The 26039-nt window shown below is 54.4% G+C and overlaps 1 protein-coding gene across 1 annotated transcript in view; it reads right to left on the bottom strand.

Moving 5' to 3' along the window:
• Nucleotides 1-9903: 9903 nt before the first annotated feature.
• LOC133349859 (homeobox protein engrailed-1a-like) overlaps nucleotides 9904-26039 on the bottom strand; it is a 39531-nt gene continuing 23395 nt past the window's right edge. Inside the window, exon 3 of the mRNA XM_061563663.1 lies at nucleotides 9904-11301. Within this exon, the coding sequence (XP_061419647.1) occupies nucleotides 10634-11301 (668 nt within the window). The 3' untranslated portion in view covers nucleotides 9904-10633. The remainder of the gene's footprint in view (nucleotides 11302-26039) is intronic.

The raw sequence follows: 26039 nt of genomic DNA, 5'->3' as shown, positions 1-26039 counted from the left end.
CCGCTCCATCCTATCCAAAGCCCACGCTACCTCCGCATCCTTGTAACCCAACCTTACTTCCCTTTACCTCCACTCCTCCCCCCTTATCCTTCCCTACCCCTCGTCTCCCTCTCCAATTTTTCCCTCAACTTTGGTGTTGTGTCGGTCTTCTTCATCATCATCACCCCCTTCTAATCGAAAAAACACCCCTCGCTCGACACTTCTAGTGCCCCAACCCTTAGAACTATCACTACCCCAGTCACTACCCATATCACTACCAAACATCACTACCCCTATCACTACCCCTATCACTACCCAACCCCAATCACTACCCCTACAACTAACCCCATCACTACCCCCATTAGTAACCCTGTCACTACCCCTATCACGACCCCCACCACGACCCCTATCACTACCCTATCTCTACCCCTATCGCTATCACTACTCCAACCCCTGTAACTACCCCTATCACTACCAACCATCACTTCCCCTATCACTACCCCTATCACTATCCCAACCCCTATTATTACCCCTATCACTACCCCTATCAAGACCCCAACTCCTCCTTAACCTCTGTCGCTTGTTCTCTTAAATACACCACCACTTTTAATCACAACCCGACCCTTTATTCAACCACTATCATCTTACGTACAATCTTATAATTATTGTAAAGCGCCTTTGGATAAGGCGCTTTATAGAGATAAGATAAGATCCCTCTTACAAAACTTGCACAGAGAGACACAGGGACAGATATGCACACACTCTCAGAAAGACAACAATCCCCCGTGTAGCCTTAACAGACTGTTGTGGGCAAAGGCTGTTAGCGAGCATCTATTGAAGGCTGGCAAGGCACATGAAGTTGAGACCATGGTACACCATACCGCCTGTGTCCCCCCAGTGGCGATGTTCATACGCCGCACCGGGTACTCATTTGAGGCCAAGTCGATCTAGGGGAGGCTCGGGACCAGTTTATATAATCGTCACCGGCGTTGGCCGTGCGCGAGAATCAAACTCATCGTGTTCATAGCACAGTGCGCCAACCGCTACACGACCGCTCCCCACTCAAGCACGCAACACACAGCAACACTGTCAACAAACCCAGAGCAGGTGCCCATGTCGGGAATCGAACCCAGGTCCTTCTTGCCATCACCCTTTCCCTTGCCACACAGACACACACAGTGACAGAGATCGAAAGAGACACAGAGACACGTACAGAGACAGACACAGACAGAGATCGACAAACACACAGAGACATGTACAGAGATCGACAGAGACAGAGTTCGACAGAGACACGTACAGAGACAGACACACAACGACACGTATAGACACAGACAGAGATACATACAGAGATCGACAGAGATCGAAAGGGACACAGAGACACGTCCAGAGACTGACAGACAAACAGAGACACAGAGACCAAAAGAGACACAGAACAACAGAGACACAGAGACACGTACAGACACAGAGACACAGACAGAGACACAACGACACATACAGAGACACATACTGTTCTGCCCCACGGCAGATATGGGGGTGTGTTTACACAGGAACTTCCTGATATTATGGTATTGAGTTTGGTCACGTGACCAGGAAGTTACGAGTTAAGGGTCTCGAAGTCATGAGGCCAGGTGGGGTTGTCAGCCATTACACAGAGTACAAAATGGAGGCACAATTCTCGTCTCAGTAAAGATGGGTGCATCTGTTCATTGTGGGACTTTAAGAAGCATTGTCTGGAAGTTCATATATGTTCTTATAACACTGGGAATGCTGTTATAATGTTAGGATTGCCGTTATAATGCTGTAAATGCCTTTATAATGCTGTTAAATTGTTACGATGAATATGGGGCCTAGATAACAACGAAGCCTGCCACTTGCATTATTGTGAATGTTATATGTAGTTGGATAAGTCGAGCCAGACTTGTCCCCATGTAACTTTAATGCATTCTTGAGAGCAGTGTTATATGCAGCACTGTACATTTAGGCTGCAGTATGGTGATTACATAAAGTGACCTTATTTAACACAGCTTATTTTCTTGTGGTATAGCTATTCACTACTAATGTAGGTGGCTGGTCCATCCATGACCTATTGTTGAGATTCATATTATCTAAGACAATGTTATGATGCTGCAGTGTTCATTTTTGTATTGATATTGCAAGTATTAACAGATGCTGTATTTTGTGTTGTGTTTATCCATCAGTTTTACCTCGTTTCATTCATTAAATACGTGGGAGTCAGATGTTCACCCTGCCTCTGAAGGTGTTTTGAATGCGAGGTTAACTACTCGGATAGTGGTGCAACGCAGCGTACAGCGAGGCCGAGACACATACAGAGATCGACAGAGACACAGAGACACATCCAGAGACAGACAAACAGAGACAGAGACCGAAAGAGACAGACCGACAGAGGCACATGCAGAGGCAGACAGAGACACAGATAGAGACACAACGACGAGGCGAGGAGAGCTGAGTGTAAAGTCCGATGTATTTCAGCAAACAACATCATCATCAGCAAACAACATCATCGTCATCGGCAAACAACATCATCGTCATCGGCACACATCGCCATGATCGGCAATGTCGTCAGGGTGCGTGAAGCTTTGGTGGCGCCCTCTCGGGCGCTGTTGTGGTTTGTATGGCCACGCGGCGACTTGTCGCTGGGACTGGGACACGGGGTCTGGTCCCACCCACAGCGACGTTCATTGGTTTGGTAGCGCAACGCGACGCAACTCGACTCGAGTTTGCAACCGCGTCGACAGTAACTCGCACAGGATGCGATGCTCACACACGCAGATACTCGCACGCGCACTCACACACGCACTCACACATGCAGATACACACACGCACATACTCATACACGCACTCACACATGCAGATACACACGCACGCAGATACACACACACGCACTCACACACGCAGATTCCCAGACACACACACACGCAGATACTCACGCACACACGCAGATACTCACACATTCACTCACACACACATTTACTCACACGCAGACACACAATCACACACTCACACACTCACAATCACACAAAGACCCCCCGTATAGCCTTAATAAGCTGTTGGGGCAAGTGCTGTTAGCGAGCACCTATGAAGGCCGGAAACGTCACACGAGGTGGGTGGCCAGCACCACGCATGGCCGCCTTTGTCTCCCGAGTGGCGATGTTTTGACGCACTGCCCCAGGTACTCATTTGAGGCTGAGTCGATCTAGGGGAGGCCCAGGACCGGTTCAGATAATCGTCACTGATGTTGGCCATGAGTGGGAATCGACTTCGAGTGGCCAGGTTCATAGCACAGCGCGCTAACCGCTGCACTATCGCTCCCCACATACATCAACGTACACACACACAATCACACACGTACACACACACAGAGACAAGCACACACGTACACAGAGACACGTACACACACACAGACATGCACACGCGTACACACACAGAGACATGCACACGCGTACACACACAGAGACATGCACACGCGTACACACACAACCCGTACTCTCATGCCTCCACGTGCATATACCCTCCTGTGTATGAGTGCGTGTGTCCATGTGTCGGTGCCGATTCCCGCTCACGGAGCGATGTGTAGGAAACATCGTCACTGGGGAGACAAAGGCGGCCGGGGGTGGTGCCGGCCACCCACCCCCTCCTGTGCCGTGCCGGCCTTCATAGGAGCTGCTCGATAAGAGCACTTGCCCCGCCAGGCTATAGGGGGGACTTTTGTCTTTGTGTGTTTAGTGTGTGTTTAGTGTGTGTGTAGTGTATGTGTGTAGTGTGTAATGTGTGTGTAGTGTGTAATGTGTGTGTATAGTGTGTGTAGTGTAGTGTGTGTAATGTGTGTAGTGTGTATGAGTAGTGTGTGTAGTATGTGTAAGTAGTGTGTGTGTGTAGTGTAGTGCGTGTAGTGTGTAGTGTAGTGTCTGTAGTGTGTGTGTGTATAGTGTGTGTGTAGTGTAGTGTCTGTAGTGTTTTAGTGTGTGTATTTATGTGTGTAGTGTGTGTAGTGTTTGTAGTGTGTGTGTGTAGAGTGTGTGTGTAGTGTGTATAGTGTGTGTTTGTAGTGTGTGTAGTGTGTGTGTAGTGTGTGTGTAGTGTGTGTAGTGTAGTGTCTGTAGTGTGTTTGTAGTGTGTGTAGTGTGTGTAGTGTTTGTAGTGTGTGTTTGTAGTGTGTGTGTAGTGTTTGTAGTGTGTTTGTGTAGGGTGTGTGTGTAGTGTGTATAGTGTCTGTTTGTAGTGTGTGTAGTGTGTATTGTGTGCAGTGTGTGTGCGTGTAGGGTGTGCAGTGTGTGTGTGTAGTGTTTGTATTTGTGTAGCATGTGTGTGGTGTGTATTTGTAGTGTGTGTAGTATGTCTGTAGTGTGTGTATGTAGTATATGTGTATGTAGTATGTGTGTATGTATGTGTGTTGTGTGTGTGGTGTTTACATAAATACTCATAGCGTCACGACCGACGTGGTCGTCACTTCGCGTCCTCCGCCCGCGATCGAGGCGACACTCCCGAGTGCTCACGTCGCGACCTCACTTTGGTTTCAAGGATGAGTGCGGTGGGTGGGGTGGGTGAGTGGGGTGGGTGGCTGGGGTGAGTGGGGTGGGTGAGTGAGGTGGGTGGGGTGGGTGAGTGGAGTGGGGTGGGTGGCTGGGGTGAGTGGGGTGGGTGAGATGAGTGGGGTGGGGTGAGTGGGTGGGTGGGGTGGGTGGGATGAGTGGGGTGAGTGGGTGGGGTTGGTGGGATGAGTGGGGTGGGGTGGGGTGGGGTGGGTGGGATGAGTGGGGTGGGTGGGTGAGTGGTATGAGTGGGGTGGGTGAGTAGGTGGGCTGAGTGGGGTGGGTGTTGTGGGTGGGTAGGTAGGTGGGGTAGGTGGGGTGGGTGGGATGAGTGGGGTGGGTGGGTGGGGTGGGTGGGGTGAGTGGGGTGGAGTGAGTGGGGTGGGTGGGGTGAGTGAGTGGGGTTGGTGGGGTGGGGTGATTGGGGTCGGGTTGGTGTTATGAGTGAGTGGGGTGGGTGGGGTGGGGTGGGGTTTGCTTGTGGGTCATTCGGTCAACTCCGTAGACGATGAGGCCATACGGTCGATGACATCAGGGTCCCTGGGGTGAGCGTGGTTGAGAGTGGAGCGGCAGTGGTGACACTCGCGCCCACAGCAAGAAGCACCTGGGTTCGATCCCCGACTCTCCGTGTGCAGTGTGGACAGTCTCCCCCGTCCTGCACGGGTGGTTTCCTCCGGGTTCTCCGCTTTCCTCCTCGCAGAGCGAAACCCAAACAGCCACTCCCAATGTGGACCGGTAGTGGCCAAACATCCACAAATGCGGACGAAGTGCGCCGCTAATGACTCAGCAGCAGCATCAACCCCCACGTACCGCGACAAAACCTGGGAACGACGCTCCTGAAAAAGATTGTTGAGACTCGGCGGCGAGGCACATTGCGACGAGTCCTGGATGTCGTGGATGGTGAAGGGGGATGTGGGGGGGGCGTCACCCAAGCCCCCCCACCTCCATCCCATCTCAGTGGGCAGAAGAAAACGAGGAGGAGGCGGTGCGTGGGATGTGGCAGCAGGAAGGAAGAGACGGCGAGGCGCGGTCTCGCTGGCTTCATGGCGGGTTGGTTTCGCCTCGGAGTGGCCTCAAAAGAAGCGCGCGTGGCACTGCTGATGAGACACTGAACGTCGATTCCCAGTCCAGAGTTGTGCTCGTGTTGAGCCAGTGGCTCTGACAGTTTCCTTCCACTCCCGGAAGCTCGGCTGATGGGATGAGTAAGGGACACGGTCCCTGCACTGTGCGTCTGCTCATCTGTCTCGCCATTCCACTGATTCGATCCAAGAGAGAATCCAGGATAGTGACATCATTCGTGGGATTCGAAAGCCTCTCCCCCCCCACGCCCCCCAGCCTCCCCCCACACCCCTCCCCCCACACACCCCAACCCCATCCACATCCCTCCCCCCACGCTCCCCAGCCTCCCCCCACACCCAAACCGTAAAAGTTCACAATACGAAGTCGTCATTGGACCCATGAATAGAACATATCCCTCCCGTTTGGTCCATCTCCTTTGTTCCGTCTCGTTTGTATTGTTCTGTCTCGATTGTTCCTTTGTTCTGTCTCGTTTGTATTGTTCCGTCTTCATTGTTCCATTTTCTTTGTTCTGTATCGTTAGTATTGTTCTGTCTCGTTAGTATTGTTTGGTCTCGTTTGTATTGTTCTGTCTCGTTTGTATTGTTCTGTCTCGATTGTTCCTTTGTTCTGTCTCGTTTGTATTGTTCCGTCTCCATTGTTCCATTTTCTTTGTTCTGTATCGTTAGTATTGTTCTGTCTCGTTAGTATTGTTTGGTCTCGTTTGTATTGTTCTGTCTCGTTTGTATTGTTCTGTCTCGTTTGAATTGTTCCGTCTCCTTTGTTCCATCTCCTTTGTTCTGTATCGTTAGTATTGTTTTGTATCGTTTGTTCTGTATCGTTTGTTCAGCCTCGTTAGTTCTGCAAGATCCCAGGTCGCACTCGCGAGCAGTTTGCATAATCAGGAAAGAATCGATCGCACCGCGCGCGACTCAACGCATGGAATCGATTCATCATCGTCTCGCGTCCAGCACAGCAGAAAATAAACCAAAATCTCAACAACAACAACAACAACGACCCCGAAACAACGACAACAACAACAACAACAGTCAGGTCAGCAGCACGTCCCTAAGTACATGAAATGGAGGAGGGACATCTCTAGAGGAGAGTTGAACTCTCTAGAGGAGAGTTGAACTCTCTAGAGGAGAGTTGAACTCTCTAGAGGAGAGTTGAACTCTCCTCGAGAGAGTTGAACTCTCTAGAGGAGAGTTGAACTCTCTAGGGGAGAGTTGAACTCTCTAGAGGAGAGTTGAACTCTCTAGAGGAGAGTTGAACTCTCTAGGGGAGAGTTGAACTCTCTAGAGGAGAGTTGAACTTTCTAGAGGAGAGTTGAACTCTAGAGGAGAGTTGAACTCTCTAGAGGAGAGTTGAACTCTCTAGAGGAGAGTTGAACTCTCTAGAGGAGAGTTGAACTCTCTAGAGGAGAGTTGAACCTCGAGAGAGTTGAACTCTCTAGAGGAGAGTTGAACTCTCTAGAGGAGAGTTGAACTCTCTAGAGGAGAGTTGAACGCTCCTCGAGAGAGTTGAACTCTCTAGAGGAGAGTTGAACTCTCTAGGGGAGAGTTCAACTCTCTAGAGGAGAGTTCAACTCTCTCACTCTAGAGAGTGAACTCTGTCGAGGAGAGGGAACTCTGGACAGAGGGACCTCCCAGGAGCTCCCTCTGTCGGCGAGGGGCGCTTTCCGCCAGCACTTGCAGGTGCTCCGCCTTCGTGTCCCTCACACTGGCACTGGGAAGGGACGTGATGACGTCAGCGCGATACACGCACCTGGCTTAACGTCATCACGCAAATGTGCGCGGTGACGTCATCCACGCACCAGTTTTAAATATCCACGCAAATTGCATCTCTTTCACACTCGCAGAGGAATCAGCAGCAGCAGCAGCAGCCGGGCAGTAAAGAGCCAGTGCTCACCAACCATTGCCCGAGCTCTGCGATCCTCTCTCTCTATATATCTAATAAATGAGTGCGTGCGTGCATTTGAACGTGTCGGAGGAAATCGGAGCAAGGAAACTCAAACCCCACACATAGACACACAGAGAGAGATAATCGGGATTGGAATCGCGATTCACGCGCAGAGATGATCACCTGACACTTTGCCTGCCTCGCCAACAGGCCACGAGCAATCACGATTGAGGCGCAACTTAAATCGACTTATCGATTCACTGAACCCCCCCCCCCCACATTGCTCGGAATTTAGTGGGGGAGGGGTGCGAATCGATTACGCCCGAAGGATCTATGAATAGATTCAGATAGAGCGCACGATATTAGGAGAGTTCCAAGGTGAGCTTAAACGGATCGATGAATGATCTATTCGTCGTTACGCGCGCATTATCGATTATTGGATTCTACTACAGAGAGAGAGAAAGGCGGGGAGAGGGGAGAGAGAGGGCGAGATATTGAGGGGAGGGAATGAGGGGGAGGGAGAGAGAGGGAGAGAGAGCAGAGATGAGCTACACGTCAGAGGCCGTAGCACTGCGAGAAGGGCTGGGTGCAGATGCAGCACTTCTCGTAAAAGATATATTAAAAATATTACAAATATTACATAGAAAACATAGGGGGAACATAGACATGGAGTAGGGAGAAAGGGGGTAGAGAACGAGAAATATTTTGTGAAATCTTTCATTTAAAAAGGGGGGGGGGGGAGGTTACATGAAGCAAAGCGTTAAAATAAAACTAAAGAAAACGAAATGATGAACGAAGCAAAGTGCCGACTACACCGAGCATCTTCTTGTTTCCTCTGATCGTAAAAAAAGAGGGAATGAGGGAGGGGGAACGAGGAAGCAGGAGGAAGAGGGAGAGCGTGGGAGAGAGTGAGGGGAGTAATGAGGGAGATGGATCCTAGCGAGAGGCGATAAGAGCGAGGGATCTCTTGAGAGAGTGAGGGCTATGATGTTGCGACTGTTTCAGTTGGCGAAGCTCGTCGCCCATTGGGTGGCGGCTCCGGCGCCGCGTGCGGCTCTTGAGAGACTGCTTTGTGACGTCATTTATTCAGGACCTCCACCACCGTCTCGTCCTCGTCACCACAGTGGCATTGCGGCTCTTGCAATATTGAGTTGTTGTTGTTTACCGAATTAGAATTTTTAAAAATGACTCTACTTGTTAGTTCGGTTGCGTGACCTGCCACGGCCACCACGAGTTCACAGTGGCCGTGTCAGGTTCGCTGAGCCACCCGCCGCTGAGGCCTGGGCTCCAGGCCGAGTGTCACAGCCCCTGTGGGTGACCAGGACGGTGTGCTCGGTGCTCTCTCGCGCCGCTCGCCCAGACCGCACAAGAAGCCATCGGGAATCCCCCGTTGACAAATTCCGATGAATCCGAACTGCGAGTGAAGCGCACGCGGTGTTTTGTGTCCGAGTCGAACTTCCGCTGAGCCGAGCTCCCCCACAGTCGAGCGCCCGCCCACCCCCCATCGGACCTCGTCTCGGTGGGGGTAAGAGGCGATTGAAATCGGGGCACCGCTAGTAGTTCTGTCAGCTCCTCTTCTGCGGGCACCGTTGTCTCACTCAAAATCGGACTCGTCTTCCTGGCAACGTGGAGCCGAGGTAACATTTGGAAGAGGGAGTGAGAATCTGCATCATCATCATCAGCAGCAGCAGCAGCGTCCCGCCGCTCTGGATAAATTGATCCAGGCAACTCAACGTAAAATGACCGTGATACTCCCAATATATTCTTTGTCCTTGAGCGCGACCGTGCAAAGCCCTAAGACCGCTGATCGCCACCCAAACACTGGGCGCCTATTCGAGGGCATTCAGTAGAGACGATGTGGTCCTGTTAGGAGAGGGACGCTTTGATGCTGGTGCGTTGAGACAGGTACAGCGTGTCGGCAGAATCGCCCAAACAGAGATCAATAATTGAGATTGTGATGAATGATTCCCCAGGAATCTCGGTGGGAGACGGGAGGGGCGGAGGGCGGGGGGTGCGGTGGAACTCGGGAGAAGAGGAATAATGGGATGCGTCGTTCCCGTGATCATTGTGTCGATATCTTCACGAGGTCGGGTTCTCGTTTTAGTTTACAAACACACACACACACACATCCCTACACACATACACACACATACCTACACACATACACACACACATGCACACACATAAACACACATACCTACACACATACACATACAAACACACATACACACACATACATACACACACACACCTAAATACACATATTCCTAAATACACACATACATACACACAGATACATGCACATACATGCATGCATACACACCTACAAAGACAAATATACCCCTTATAGCCTTAACAGACTGTAGAGGCAAGTGCTGTTAGCGAGCAGCTCCTATGAAGGTCGGCACCGCACACGAGGGGGTGGCCAACACCACACCCGGCCGCCTTTGTCTCCCCAGTGGCAATGTTTACACACCGCACCAGGTACTCATTTGATGCTGAGTCGACCTAGAGGAGGCCCGGAACCGGTTCATATAACCGTCACCGGTGTTGGCCGTGAATGGGAATCAAACTCGGGCCGCCGGGTATGTAGCGCGGCGTAGCGCTAACCACTACACGCGTACACACACACAAGGCTAACGCACACCTACACTCATACACACGTACATACACAGAACACACGCACAGACGCATTCGAACGAATACACGCGGGCGAATACGAAGGCGAGTTTCTACTCTCTACACAAACACACACACAGACACACCACAGGCATACACACAGACACGCACACAGACACACACACAGAAACACACCACAGACACACCACAGGCACACACACGGACAAGAGGACAGACACGCACACAGACACACAAACACACACACAGACACACCACAGGCATACACACAGACACACCACTGGCACACACACAGACACGCACACAGACACACACACACTACAGGCATACACACGGACACGAGGACAGACACGCACACACACACAGACACGCACACAGACACACGCACACAGACACACCATAGACACACCACAGACACGCACACAGACACGTGGGTGAGGCGCAGCGAGTGGCAGACTCACGCAGCCAGCCGCCCGCTCTCTCCCCATCTCCCCGAACTCTCCCCTGCTTCACGCGCTCTCACGTCCATCTCCCGGCTCCGGGGTTCCCTCCTCTCCCAGCTCCCCGCTGCATCCTTCACCCTGCTGCTGCTGCTGCTTCTCCTGCCGCTGCTGCTGCTGCTGCTGCTGCGAGATGGTTGAATCACCACCACCGCAACCACCTCCACTACCACCTCCAGCATCATCACCTCCAGTACCACCACCACCTCCAGCACCAGCACCACCAACACCACCTCCACCACCTCCAGCGCCACCTCCAGCACCACCACCACCACCTCCAGCACCCCCGGTGGAGTGGTTGTAGAGGCCCTGCGCCATGAGGTAGAGTGCGAGGGCGTTCTTCACGCCGCTCGCCTTCTTGATCTTGGCGCGCTTGTTCTGGAACCAGATCTTGATCTGCGCCTCGTTCAGCCGCAGCTCGCGCGCCAGCGCCGTGCGCCGCTCCTCCGTGAGGTAGCGCGACGCCTGGAACTCGGCGCGCAAGCGGCACAGCTGCTCGCCCGTGAAGGCCGTGCGCGGCCTCTTGTCCTCACGAGCGTCGCCTCCACCACCACCTCCACCACCACCTCCACCTCCTCCCCCTGCTCCACCTACTCCTGCTGCTGCTGCTGCTCCACCTCCTCCACCGCCACCGCCGCCGCCTCCTCCCTTCTTTTTGCTCTTGCGCGTGCGGGGACCTGGGGTGCGAATGGAGAGGGTGAGGGGTGGTGGAGGGTGAGGGGTGGTGGAGGGTGAGGGGTGGTGAGGTGTGAGGGGTGGTGGAGGGTGAGGGGTGGTGAGGGGTGAGGGGTGGTGGAGGGTGGTGGAGGGTGAGGGGTGGTGGAGGGTGAGGGGTGGTGAGGGGTGGTGGAGGGTGAGGGGTGGTGGAGGGTGAGGGTTGGTGGAGGGTGGTGGAGGGTGAGGGGTGGTGGAGGGTGAGGGGTGGTGAGGGGTGGTGAAGGGTGAGGGGTGGTGAGGGGTGGTGAGGGGTGAGGGGTGGTGGAGGGTGAGGGGTGAGGGGTGGTGGAGGGTAAGGGGTGGTGAGGGGTGGTGAGGGGTGAGGGGTGAGGGGTGGTGGAGGGTGAGGGGTGGTGAGGGGTGAGGGGTGAGCGGTGATGGAGGGAGAGAGGAGTAATAAGATAGTGAGAGGAGAGAGTCCAGGGGAGTGAGATAATGGCAGGTGAGAGGGATTGAGAGGCAGGGGAGAGGAGGAGAGAGATGAAGACGAAGAGCGACAGGCGGAGCGTGTGAGACTCACAAAGACAAAGATCCCCCATAGCCATTCACAGACTGCTGGGGCAAGTGCTGTTAGCGAGCATCTATGAAGGCTGGAACGCACACGAGGGGGTCGGTGGCCAGCGCCACGCGCGACTGCCTTTGTCTGCCCAGTGGCGATCTTTAAACACTGCAGCGGGTACTCATTTGAGGCTGAGTCGATCTAGGGGAGACCCAGGTCCAGTTCAAATATTTGTCATTCGAGCTGGCCGTGAGCAAGAATCGTAGCGCAGCGCGCTAGCTGCTGCACTTCTCCTCCCCATACGCATAAACACACAAACACATGCACACACCCATACAGACACGCATACACACACACAAACACACACCCATACAGACACCCACAAACACATAAACACACAAACACACACCCATACAGACACGCATACACACACACACAAATAAACACACATACACACACCCATACAGACACGCATACACACAAACACATAAACACACATGCACACACCCATACAGACATGCATACACACACACAAACACACACCCATACAGACACACACAAACACATAAACACACAAACACATAAACACACAAACACACAAACACACAAACACATAAACACACAAACACATAAACACACAAACACATGCACACGAACACTCGCACAATCGCGCACACATGGAGACACGCACACAGGGGAGCCTCTGTGATCTAGATAACGTCTCCCCGTCTCCCCCATCTCTCCCGTCCCTCCCACACCTCTCGTCTCCCGCATCTCCCCCCCCCCTTGCCCCCCGTCTCCCCCATCCCTCCCGTCTCCCCCACCCTCCCCATCACCCCCCCCGTCTCCCCCATCTCTCCTGTCCCTCCCACCCATCTCGTCTCTCCATCCCCCCCGGACGAGGCTGAGATGGCCTTCATCTCCCCGCGTCCCAGGGCAGAGGGACATTGCGACCCCCACTACCAGCGGCAAAGGGGCAGCCCTGCAAGTGCGCTCTCTCTCCCTCTATCTCCCTCTCTCTGTTTCTCCTGCGCGCAGCCCCCTGGCCACAGCGACTCCGGCAAGCTACTGAAGCTCCGAGGCTGCAGGAACGTGCCCCTGAAGAACGCCCCGAAAAAAGCGCTCTACACGTGCTGTGTCAAGGCGCTGCATGCCCGGGACCTGGCCGACCTACTGGATACAAAATGGAGAGACCATTTCTACCCCCTCATTGCGGCCGCCCCCCAGTGGAAACAAATGTACAAGTCTTCCGTAGCCAAACGCTGCGGTGACCTCCAGTGGAGATTGACACACTGCACGTTGTCATCGACCGTGTGGCTTTGCCGAATCTCGCCGGGGGTAACAGACTTGTACATTTCCTGCGGTGCCAGGGAGGATCTGCCCCACCAGTACTTACGCTGCCAGCGCCTCAAACCAATGTTCCGCCTTTTGGGGGACATCTTCAGGAAACTGGGGGTGCCCCTCTACAACAGCAGCTTCATATATGGGGTGACTTACCTGGCTAACAAGCGCCATGACCTCGCCATCGGCGAAGATGGCGGTGTACAGAACGAGGAAAAAGATGCTGGAAGGAGACACTGATGGCTGCTCTGTGCTTCCAGTGTTCAGGGGCCTGCTCAAAGTACGGCTGGAGCATGCATACAACACACATGCCGGTGATGTGCACGTCTTCTTCGAACAATGGGGGGCCGGAAAAGCCCCTTTCTGTACCAGCGTGGACGGCACCCTCGTGGTGTTCACCTTATGAAACACTCGCTCGTCGCCGTGGCGCGCGATGACCACCACCACGTGACTTTTTTGTGTTGGGCGTGGCGCGTGGATTTATAGTGTTTGTTGTTTATTTGCTGGTGACTTTGTATTTCGTATCAGTGCTGTTGCTGCTGGCGGCAATAAAAGTTGTTTAAAAGTCAAAAGTCGCTCCCTCTCTCTCTCCCTCTCTCTCGCGCGCCACTCCTGTCGCCAGTGCCTCCACGAGAGGGCGCTTCCAGAGAGGACGCTCTCGGCCTACTCTTCCACACTCATCCGGTTGTCTTGGGAGAGGTGGCAGTGCGAACCGCCGATGATCGTAACCCTGACCGTGGTGAAAACCCGTTCTTGCTGTCGACTGGACAGGGCCCGGGTGGATTTAACTGCCGCGCCGGGAGATGGAATCGAACCAGGGGGGCCCTGTGTCCAGTGGTGTTGTTAGACCAGGGCTCGGTCACCAACATAACAAAAAGAGGCGTTTTTATTTGAATTCTGTGAACCCCCTCGCAATATTTCAAGAACTGCAATGCCACTGTGGTGATGAGCACGAGACGGTGGTGGGGTCCTTAATAAATGACGTCACGAAGCAGCCTTTAAAGAGCCGCACGCGGCTCCGGAGACGCAGATTGCCGACCCCTGGGCTAAGCCATCAGACCACAGGGGGCGTTTCCCTAAAGAGGCTCACGCACCACCTCGCCCATTACACTACCCTGCTCACGCACTACCCCGCTCACGCACCACCCCGCTCACGCACCACGACTAAGAGAGAGAGAGGACGACTCGGAGATAGAGAGAGGACGACTCAGGAAGGGATAAGGCAACTCAGGGAGAGATAGGACGACTCAGAGACAGAGGATGACTCGGAGAGGATGACTCGGAGAGAGAGAGGACGACTCAAAGATAGGGCGACTCAGAGAGAGAGGACGACTGAAATAGAGAGAGAGGACGACTCAGAGAAAGAGAGGACGACTCAGAGAGAGAGAGAGAGAAAAGATAACTCAGAGAGAGAGGACGACTTGGAGAGAGAGAAGGGACGACTCATAGATATACTTTAAACCAATTTTATTGCTATCAGCAGCAATAGCTCTGGAGCCGCTTTTGATACAGGATCACCAACATCGAGTACAGCAACATCGCAAAACCGCGGCACGTGCACCACACCGCCACATGCGATGCAAGCACCGCATCGTCACGCACATCGCCCGCTTAAAGTCGACCGGTCAAAACGTGAAATTCAGTGCACCGTTTGTGTTGGTGCAGAGGGCCTGACCGGCCCCCCATCGTTCAAGGAACATGGCGTGGCACGTCCCCGGCATAGGAGTGGTACGCGAGCTCCAGCTGGAGCCGCGCCTTGAGCAGGCCCCTCAACATCGCCACCGCTGAGCAACCATCGTCCGTGTCGCCTTGCAGCTTCTTTTTCCGGGTTTTGTAAACAACAAGATCGTGGCGCTTATTTGCCAGGAAGGCACTCCGTATATGAACAAGCTCTTGTAAAAAGGCACCCCCAGCTTACTGAAGATGGATCCCAAGAGCCGGAACATCAGGTTCAGCCGTGGACACCCCAAGTACTGGTGGGCCAGATCCTCCTTCGCACCGCAGAACGCCACACACAGATCTGACGACCCCGGGGTGATCTTTCTGAGCCACACGGCCAAGGGCAGCGTCCGTGCGCCAACCTCCACTGGAGGTCCCCGCAGCGTTTTGCTACGGGGGGCTTGTACAGGTGCTTCCACTGGGGGGTGGCCTCGATCAGGGGAGAGAAAAAGTCCCTCCATTTCGTGTCCAGGAGGTTTTCCAGGTCTCGACAATGCAGCGCCTTGACGCAGCACACATAACAAGAGTTTTTTTTGGGGCACTCTTGAGGGCCACGTCTCTGTAGGCTGCGAGATTCAGCAGCTTCCCTGAGTCACAGTGCCCGGGAAGCTGGGTGCAGGAGATGCGCAACTCCGGGAAGGAGGAGGAAGGTCGCGCGGCGCCACTGTCTTCAGTTGCTTCCAGCTTCAGCCGCAACTCCCGCATTTCTGCGAGTGCCTCCCGTAACAGCTTCTCTCCGGCGAGCATAGATCGGAGCCCTGCAGTGCCGCTGATCTCGGCCACGGTCTTCCACTTGGGGTGACGGTTGTGGCTCTTTACAAGGTCGCCGACCGTCCGCACCCCTGCCGAGGTGAAACGGAGGGCCAGCGTTCTCTCTTCCCTTATTCCTTTGAAGAGGCTATTACAGAACAGGGGTTCGTGTATGAAATGTTTGAGGGCACAGTGCGGGCTCGCCCTGCTCCATTCAAGGTTCCGCGACGCATCTAAGAGGCTTTGATAATACCCTGGCAGCCTTGTGTAGTCGACTAGAGCCAGGTCCAACAGGAAAATCTCCCTTCCGTTCCCCAGGCACCCCCCCCCCCCCCCCACGTCTTTCAACAGGCTGAGGGCCGGAGACGTCCAGGGCAGCTCCTCCTGGTCATGCAGCAGACGCCTCACGGCCTGAAGCCTGAAGCTCATGACCCTGGCGGAGACATCCACCAGGCCCTGGCCGCCCTCACCCACCGGCAGGCAGAGGACCCCTGGCCTCGGCCAGTGCTTGCCGTGCCACACAAAGTGGGTGAGTGACCGGTTTGTCCTCGTGAGTAGCCAGTCTGGGAGCTGGAGGACTTTGGCCCTATGTCACAACACAGAGGCTACCAGGTTATTTCCTATGAGCACTCGCCCGCTGAAGAACATTACGGAGCGAGGCGTCCTTGCCTGACCCCCTCATCACGGGAAAAGGTATGCCAAGACGTTGGTTTATTTTATAAAGCTGGATGTGCCCGTGTACAGGAGTTGTACATGTGATATGAAATTCTGACCGAACCCGAGTGAGACGAGCAGTTTCCCCAGGTACGCGTGGCTCACTCTGTCGAACGCCTTTTCCTGGTCCACGAAGAGGAGGCCTAAGTCCGTGTTGTGCTTTTCCACGAGAGAGATTACATCCCTGACCATGCTGATGTTGTCATAAATGCACCGGCCAGGGATGCAATATGACTGGTCGAGTTGGGCGAGCTGACCCACCACCGTTTTGAGACGGCTGGCCAGAACTTGGCGAATATTTTATAGTCAGCGCACAAGAGGGACACAGGTTGCTAGTTTTCGATGCAGCGCAGGTCCCCCCTCTTAGGCAGCATGGTGACTACCGCTCTCCTGCAGCTCTGCGGAAGTTCCCCCTTCTGCAGGCTCTGTCATCAACTACAGCAGGCGGGGGCCGAGCTCATCCATGAAGGCCGCGTAAAACTCCACTGGCAGGCCATCAATCCCTGGGCTTTGCGAGTCCTTTCATGGCGGTGTGGAGCTCCTCCAGGGTGATGGGGCTTTCCAGACACTTGCTCTCAGAGTCCCCTAAGGTAGGGCCCCCATCTAGCAGTTCTTGGACAGCCCTTGTCATGTATGCCTTCAGCTTTGAACAAATTGGAATAAAATTCCCTCGCAATCTTAGCAATTTCACCCTCAGCTGTGGCTGTCTCTCCCTTTGGGGTTTGTAAACTTAAAATGGTGTTGTTTGTTTTGTTGTTGTTTGTTTTGTAATCTAAAGAAATATTTGGAGGGAGAGTCCATGTGTGACAGGTGCTGCATCTTTTTGTAAACAAATGCGCTATGCGCCTGCTGGTCCGTGACAGCCCTGAAGAGCCGCTGCTTCTCTAGCAGCACCTCACCCTTGTTGTTGTGCGCGTTCTGGGATGAGCTCAGCTCCACCTCGAGTAGCAGCAGCTCGCTCTGTAAGTGTTGTACCGCCTCCTCCTTGGCGGTGGCATGCTGGCTCACAAGCTGTAGACAGAGAGCCCTGATCTGTGCCTTGTGTTTTCCCACCATCGCTGGCTAGAGCTGAAGCTGATTCTGGTGGTCACCCAGTGAGCCCAACAGGCCTTGAATGTCTCTTTAAAGCCTTTGTCTTCGAGCAGCTGCACGTCAAGTTTCCAGCGTGCACTGCGACGCTTCTCTCTGGGCACTCGCAGCAGCACGGAGACCAGGTGGTGATCAGAGAACCCAGATGGGACAATTTTGCTGTCACCGAGCAGGTTCGCACTGCGAGCGTTGATGTAGAGTCGATCCAACCTGGCGAGGCTTATCCTCCCTTGAGAGCCAGAGCAGCACCAAGAGTACTGCCGCTGGGCCGGATGTTGCAGTCATCACGTGTCGAGCAGATCCAGTCGCTGCACTATGTCGGCTAACGCCCGTGCAGATTCTGGGTGAGGCTCAGCGCTGTTGCAGTCGAGAGCCAGGTCGAAGGTGCTGTTGAAATCACCCCCGACGATCGTGAGCACGTTGTCCGCATCGTCTGCCTCCAGGGCGTCCCGCAGCGTGCCAGAGAAGAAGAGCTTCCTCTCGCAGCTCCTGCTCAGCGCGTACAAGTTGAAGCACCGCAGCCTCGTGTTCTTGAACACAAAGTCCACGGAGATCAAATGTCCTATCACGACCTCTTTAAAGACCACGCTCTCAGGAATAAACTTTGGATCAAACACGATCGCGACTCCAGCGAGGTTTTCTTCGCCGTGGCTGAAGAAGGACTGGCTGCCTATGAGGTGCTGACGCTGAGACTGCAGACTGGCGTCAAGGTGCATTTCTTTCAGGAAAGTTACGTCCGCCTTTTGGTCGTTGAGAAAACAACAGACGCGGTGCCACCTCTTGTCACTGCGGGCACTGTTGCAGTTCAAACTTGCTATCTTGACACCCAAAGCCATGGCATTAGGTGTTGGCAGTGGCTGCAGGGGATCACTTCACTTTTTGCACCAACGCTTTCAGTTGGTAGCATTCCTGCAGGCTGAACGCAAACTTTTATGGCTCACAATATATCTTCTGTGCGGCTTTCAAGAAGCCCAGCATATCGGGAAAAAATGCCTGTACGCTGACCCCACGCGTCCTGTAGGTAGATTGGAGGAAGTGGAGGATCTCGTTGGGTGCATATTCCTGCTCCCCCTTAACTTGCGAGAAGCTCATCTTGCTCACGTTATCTTCGACATCAGACTCCGACTGCTCATCGTCAAAGTCTTCCTGCGTGCTCGCGTGAGGCTCGGCGGCCACCTCTTCCGTCGAGCCACACAGAGCCGTGGTCTCCTCGGGCTCGGGGTGGCTCTCCTCTGCGGGCTCTGCAGCCTTCACCTCGTTGGATGAGGAGGTGGGTCGACCATCACCCTCGAGTGCCGTGGCACCGTAAGGTGCAGCGGTCGTCTGCAGCCCCCCTTGTCATTCAGCCGAGGCCGGGTCCGGTGGTCGTCCCTCTGTCTCGGCATCGTCCGTTGGGTGGGCCTCGTCAGCGGCGTTCGCCACGTCCCGTGGCTCGGGCTCGTCGCCACGCCCTGCTGCAGCGTCTGGGAAGTCGTCCGGCTTGTTGTTGTCATCCGCGGTGGCCGTGCGCTTAGGAAGGGTGCCAACGCGCCCTCCCGCTGCGGGGCTACCCTTAGCCTTGCGCTTTTGCGATGGTGAAGCCATCCCACTCGCCGTCAGTCGCTGACTTTGCGTGGTCAGCCGCAGAGTCAGCAGGGTCCTGCTGCTGCTGCTTCTGCTGCTGCGGCGGCTTCTGCTGCTGCACTGTGTGTGTTGGTGCAGGCTGAGCAGCATTTTCCTTTTCCTTGGCAATTTTTCCGGGCGTGGCCGGCACCACCGCACCCGAAACACCGCGGCACGGCCGTGGAAGCGTACACGGTGTAGACGTAGCCCTCAATCAGTGTACTTGAAGGTCACGTTGAGGTCCGTGTTTGTGTCCTTCAGGATCATGAATGTTTGTCGCCGGAGCAACATGATGTGTGCCAGCTTTGGGTCCCGTGTCCTCGCTGCATTTCGGTGCTTTTGAGGAAGGGTGGCACGTTGAAGATCAGCACTTTGACGGCGGGTGAAGAAAGAGGGGTGCACTGCACGAACAGCTCCCCCTTGATGCCAAGTCCCGTCTCCACGAGGCGCGCCGCCAAACTCTCCTCGGTCATGTAGACGACCATGCCGCGGTTCTGTCGCTGGGCAATGAGGATGCCTGCCAGGCCTGATGCGGTCGACCACCGCGGCAATGACGACCTCGATGGCGACCTCGGGTGGAGGAAAGCAAATGGCTGCGTTCCTCCGAGAGAAAGACTCGAACTTGTCATGCTGTGCCATGATGAACAGCAGCAGTACAACACGAGTGATAAGAAAAGTCGCCAAAGAATATTATTCACAAGAGAGAATAAGAAGAGAGAAAGATGAATAAGACAGCAAGAGAGAAAGAAGGAGTGATGTGAGGGAAGGAGTAGAACAGAGAGAGAGGGGTAGGCAGAGTCTCCAGGCTGCTAAACCAAGCAGACCTGGGGCGTGGTGGTGAGTGCTGTTGAGACGAAGAAAAACACCAGAAAATAGGGAACACCACGTGAAGTAACAATACTCACAGTTAAGGGGAGAAGGTTGTTTGACACAATCCGACTTTATAAATGAAGAAAACCGAGAGAAGACCACCAAAGGTGAGTTAACTCATTCTCAGGCAAGGATCAGGATGGAGAAAAACCCAGGCCCCTGTGCACAGAGATCGGAAAGCAGGAGCTCCTGCAGGACACACCCACTTCCCAGCATGCACAGAGAGAGAGAGAGGACGACTCAGAGCTCTAACCTCTACACCACCACTCCACACACAGATACACACAGAAATACAACACTGTGTGTACTGTGTGTATACTGTGTAATGTGAGTGCACTGTGTGTGTACTGTCTGCACTGTGTGTCCTATGCGTACTGTGTGCACTGTGTGTATACTGTGTGTACTATGCGTACTGTGTGTGTACTGTGTGCACTGTATGTATACTGTGTGTGTACTCTGTGTATACTGTGTGTGTACTCTGTGTGTGTACAGCCAGCAAAACTGTACAATATTGAAAATGTGAATCTCATGAGTTCACCACCACGGTGTAATTGGTACAGCCTCCAACTGCGTTCGTCCACTCCGTCTCTCTGCCGCCCCCTCTGTTTGTGTGCCATGCAGAGGACGTACCCGGCCGGGTACGGGTAGCTGGGTATCGGGTAGGGTACGGGTATCGGGTACCCGGTTGCGACCTCTGTCGTGGGAACAGAGAGAGGAGTCGCCACGCGGGGGGTCTCGACCCTCGATTCTGGCAGCTCGAGCGAGTATACACAGCTCTCTGTGTCTCTATGTCTGTCTCTCTGTATGTCTCTTTCCCTGTCTCTCTACCTCTCTGTCTCTCTCTCTCTCCCTGTCTATCCCCCTCTCTTTTTTACGATCAGAGGAAACAAGAAGATGCTCGGTTTAGTCGGCACTTTGCTTCGTTCATCATTTCGGTTATTTTCCATTGCTTTGCTTTATGTGCCCCCCCCCCCCCCTTTATAAATGAAATATTTTACGTGTTTTACCATTGTGCAACAAAAGCAATCTGTGCTAAAATCTTCGTCGACACAAACATCAACACGAAGCACGCTCTGCTCCTCCTCCTTACCCCTATTCCCTCTCACTCTACCCCCTCTCTCTCTCTATCCCCTCTCTCTACCCCCTTTCTCTACCTCCTCTCTCTCTACCCCCTCTCTCTACCCCCTCTCTCTACCCCTCCCCCATCGCTCTACTCTCTCTCTCTATGTTCCCCCTGTTTTATATGTATTTATTTATTATTACACGCTTTTTATTAACTCACTCTGTCTGTTGTATCCTCAAATCTTGTAACTCAAATTTTACCCACTTCCCAATGTGGTATCGACTGCAAACTTGGTACTGTATACTTATGTCATACTGATGACAATATTATATTCTATCATTAAAAAGTTAAAAAAGATATATTTTTAAACTTAATTTTGTATATGTTATGTTTCGGCTTGGGCCTAATTGTCCACGCTCAACTCACGTTGGCTGTAAATCACGACGGTCTCTTACGTTATGGCAAGCTTCGGGGCCACTTCCTGGAGTCGTGGAGTTCTTCCATTACTGGTACGGTACATTTCATTAAAGCGTGTTTAAAAAAAAGTTTTTTTTTAATATTACTTATTTTTTAACTACAAGTTCTGCATCTGCACCCAGCACTCCTCGTAGTCATATGGCATCCGACGGTAGCTCATAACTGCATGCAGAGCTCTCCGTCTTCTGCTACTGAGCACACGGCCTCCTCCAGCGCCCACTGCTCCATGAAGGCCGGCACGGCGTGGGTCAGCTGCGCATGCCGGAACTCCAGCCACACCCTGGCACCGACCAGAGCGCAGTACACACACACACTAAGTCGATGTCTTGTCGCCACGGCGTTTGTGCCAGGCTTGGTGCACCTTGATACCACGTTAGCGAGGACGACTCGCTGATGGTGAAACGTCAAATGCCAGACCCAGGTGCCATGGCTTGACTGACTGAGATGACTGGTAGAGTCACCTCCTGTGCTCCCCACTTTGCCAACATGCTCTATTTTAATCGCCCGCCGCTCCGCTCGTTGTTGTGAGCGTCGCTCCTCTGCCCTCCGCTGTTGTTGGATGGCGACTGCCTCCAACTGCCCAGTAGCAGCGTCCTTCACGAATCTTCCTCCACAGAGGTCGATCCTTGACACCACCGGTACCAGTGTTCGGCAGATCCAATGAGCTCCACGTACCGTATCAGCTCCATCTCTTCCCTAGCCCTTGCCGCGCCCGTTTAGCCCCCCACTATCCGGCCAAAACAGAAGCTGCTTGGGCACGTGGTGGCTGGCAATGGGGGCTACATGACCATACAAAGACAAAGATCCCCCGTATAGCCTGACCAGACTGTTGAGGCAAGTGATGTTAGCGAGCACCTATAAAGGCAAGCACGGCACGTGATTGGGTGGGTGGCCAACACCACGCCCGGCCGCCTTTGTTTCCCCAATGGCGATGCTTACACACCGCACCGGGCACTCATTCGAGGCCATAACCATACACAACCCCTACTCACCCACACGCCCCTAAACAGTTGCCTACAGGTAAAGGAAAAGACGCACCACATAGCCCGCATAGATTTGTAGGGGCGAGTGGACAGGACAAGTGGGCCAGCGACACGCCCGGCCGCCTTTGTCTCCCCAGTGGCGATGTTCACACCGCACCAGGTGCTCGTTTTAAGGCTGGGTCGACCTAGGAGAGGCCCTGGGTGTGGTTCACATATCCGTCACTGATGTTGGGCGTGAGCAGGAACGCAGAACGTGCGTTGTATGTGTAATGCGGGCGTAAACGGCCCTCCGGAAGTGACGTCATGAGGGGAGGAGTTAGGTCACGTGGGGGAGAGGGGTTAAGCTATAGAGGGAGGGGAACCGGAAGAGGAAAGGGAGTGACGGGAGACCAGGAACGAGAGAGGCCACGTAGGGCGAAAGCGGAGGGTGGCGAGATCGCCACGGACACGGGGAGCGAGGATCGGCACCGTCGGCCAGCGGTGACCGACCCGAAGCAGTGAGGAGGCTGCAGTCAGCAGCGGGGCTGCATACGGAGTCAGCAGCGGGTCTGCATACGGAGTTAGCAGCCAAGAGAGTCTGCATATAGAGTTAGCAGCGGGGATCTGCACAGGGAGTCAGCAGCGAGTCTGCAGGGAGAGGAAGGAGGCTACAATAGCGATAGCAGCGAGTCTGCAGAGAGAGGAAGGAGGCTACAATAGCGACAGCAGCCGGGGGCTACAAATAGAGTGTCTACAAGAGAGTGCCGTGAGGGAAAAGACAAGAACCCAATAAAGGACACGAAGTCAGAGAGAAGCGTCCGAGTCCTTTATTACACTGGAGTCAGAAGTGAAACGGCATGGCGAAACAAATGAGGAAAAAGAATATTCCATCTCCGGCGTCGGCTTCATCTTCCGACGACGACGATCTTCCTCCTGCAGTCGGCTTGACTTTGGCAGAGGAAGAGATCCGTGATGGGACGGGTGCGGGTCCGGGAGTCCAGGAGGTCGCCGCGTCGGCGGACCCATCTGCTCCACAGGACGCAGATTTAAGATGGACCCAGATGGCGGAGCAACTGGTAACTCTTAAAAACGTAATTACACAGTTGTGTGACCTTGTCACGCCAAGGGCGGCGTTGGAAGGAGACGTTGGTGATCAGCAGGAGCCCGGGTCGTCTTCGATGGCGCCGCCATCGGCCACGCGGCACGAAGACGCCATCTTGGGCGTGGCGCACCACGGAAAGCGGGAAGCCGCCATTTTGGGACCGCCGCGACGGTCAGCCACCATCTTGTCGACACCGCGTTGCGACGCCTTGTTGAATTTACCACCGGAGGAGTCAGCGGCTGAAGGAAGCAAGCCAAGGAGTCGCAGTCGTCACCTAACAACTGTCAAGGAATTCTCCATCGGTGGCGATTGGAGTGCGTTCGCCTGTAGATTTTTGGCGGCGGTACGTACAGCGAGGTGGACGGACGCTGAGGCACTGGAGGTGCTTCCGACTCTTCTTGATGATGAGTCCGTTCGTTTTTTTCGCTCCATAAAAGCTGCGAAGAAGAAGACTCTGCGAGGGGTGTTCGATGAAATGGCGGACGCGTACGAGCCGCCGGATGACGCCCATCGCCGATTCGTGCAACGACAACGCGCACCCGAGGAGTCACCGGTGGCGTATAGGGGCGCCTTGTTGGAACTTGCTATGGCCGCTTACCCGGAGACGGAGCCTGACCTGCTGGAACCTCTCATCCTGGGGAAGATGTTGGAGTTGTCCCGAGATCTTGGCATTCCTATGCCGGCGTGCGGTCACGAAAAGCTCACGTCCCAGGCCGCGGCCAAGTGTCTGGACGCCCAGTTTAACCTTCGCCGCTGGAAACAGGTCACGGCGTGGACAGGTGGTCCTGTCGTCGAAGGGGGTGCCGTAGGGTGGGACCCTAAAAAGGCTGTGTACGTGCCGGATGGGAGCAGCCAGAAGGAGCTGTCGGCTGCCTCTGCTCCGTGGCCAACCCGAAGCGGGCCGGGGCCGCGGGCTGCGCCGCCGGTTCGGCCGCGTCGGGACGGGGTGCCCGCTGTGCGCCGCACCGAGGTCGAGTGCTTCCGCTGCGGGCGTCGGGGCCATTATGCCAGGGACTGCTGGGCCCGCGTTCCGGGTCCGCCCCAGCAGGAGGCCTCGACAGCGGACGCTCCAAAGAAAGATCCTACAGCACAGGCAAGTCGGTGCGCACCAGACACCCGGCAAGGCCTGACACCTCACTCATCGCCGTTGTTGTGCGACGCGGATGTTGTTAAATACGGGGGGCCAGTATCTGCGCCTTGTCACTCGATCACGCAGTGGCGTAAGCTGGCTCGGCGGGTTGTCGCGGCCGCTACCGGTTCGTCCACTGTACCTGGGTCGATCCAAGGGGTGGACGTACGTATTTTGGTGGATTCCGGTGCGTCCGCGACCATCATTTCGGATGTGATATTCCACCTTTTAAACATCCCACCGGGGGCCGTGAGGCCGGCTTACGCTTCCTGCATCACTGCAAACGGGGGTAGTATGGGCATCGTGGGCCAGGTGGACGCTAACATTTCTATCGGGGGAGTCTCGGCCTCGGGAATTGTGTTAATTTCGAGGTCCCTTGCGGTTCCTTGCCTGTTGGGTACTGATTTTTTGGCTAAAATGCCCATTCTAATTCGAATTAATGAAAATTGCATTGAACTACCGGGGGGCCGGAAATTGGCATTTTTACAGTCCGCCTAGGGGCGACCGGCTCCTGTCGCCCAGGTGCAGGCGTTATCGGAAGTTTCGGTTGATATTCCACCTGGCTCGCGGATGCTCATTCCCTTACGATATCGGAAGCCGGTGCCGGGTCGGCAGGGTGCTTTTAGGATTTTGCTGTCGCCGTCCGCCGCTGTTACGGGCGGATTGGCGCTAGTGGGGGCGCAAACCATTGTCCGTCCAGATCAGCGGCCGTTTTTGCAGGTGCTTAATGCGAGTACTGAAAGCGTGTGTGTGCCGGCCGGTACCGTTGTGGCACATGCCACTACGGCGTTTACGGCTCAGAGTGATCTGCCAGACGGAGGGCTGGTGGGTGGTGTTTCACACGATGGAGCGGTGGATGATCGTTGGATCGCTGAATTGTGTGGGGAAAATTCGGCCCTTTCCGGCGAACAGCGTTGTGCGATTCATAAATTATTATTGAGTTATTCGGATGTGTTCAGCTCCGACGATTTGGACTTGGGACGCACCTCGCTGCTTTATCATCATATCGACACAGGGGACGCTGCCCCTATCCGCTTGAACTCGCGTCGGATGAGTCCGGCTGAGCGTGAGCATGTTCGAGGGGCAGTGGATGACATGTTGAAAGCGGATATTATATCTCCGTCTAATAGCCCGTGGGGCGCGCCTGTCGTGTTGGTTAAAAAGAAGGATGGCAAATTGCGATTTTGTGTGGATTTTCGTAAGTTGAATAAAGTGTCGGTGGCAGATGCGTATCCCCTGCCACGTATGGACGATTCTCTCGACGCCTTGTCAGGGGCCAAGTTTTTTTCAATGCTAGATCTCTCTTCAGGCTTCTGGCAGCTCCCCCTTGATGAGCCCTCGCGAGAAAAGACTGCTTTCCGTACGCCGCAGGGGTTATTCC

The sequence above is a fragment of the Lethenteron reissneri genome, chromosome 31 (assembly GCF_015708825.2).
Source record: "Lethenteron reissneri isolate LAM-NWPU_2019-01 chromosome 31, ASM1570882v1, whole genome shotgun sequence".
In the NCBI taxonomy this organism is placed as follows: Eukaryota; Metazoa; Chordata; class Hyperoartia; order Petromyzontiformes; family Petromyzontidae; genus Lethenteron; species Lethenteron reissneri.
Note: the sequence above shows the minus strand (reverse complement) of the source record. Positions and strands in the feature narration are given on the sequence as shown.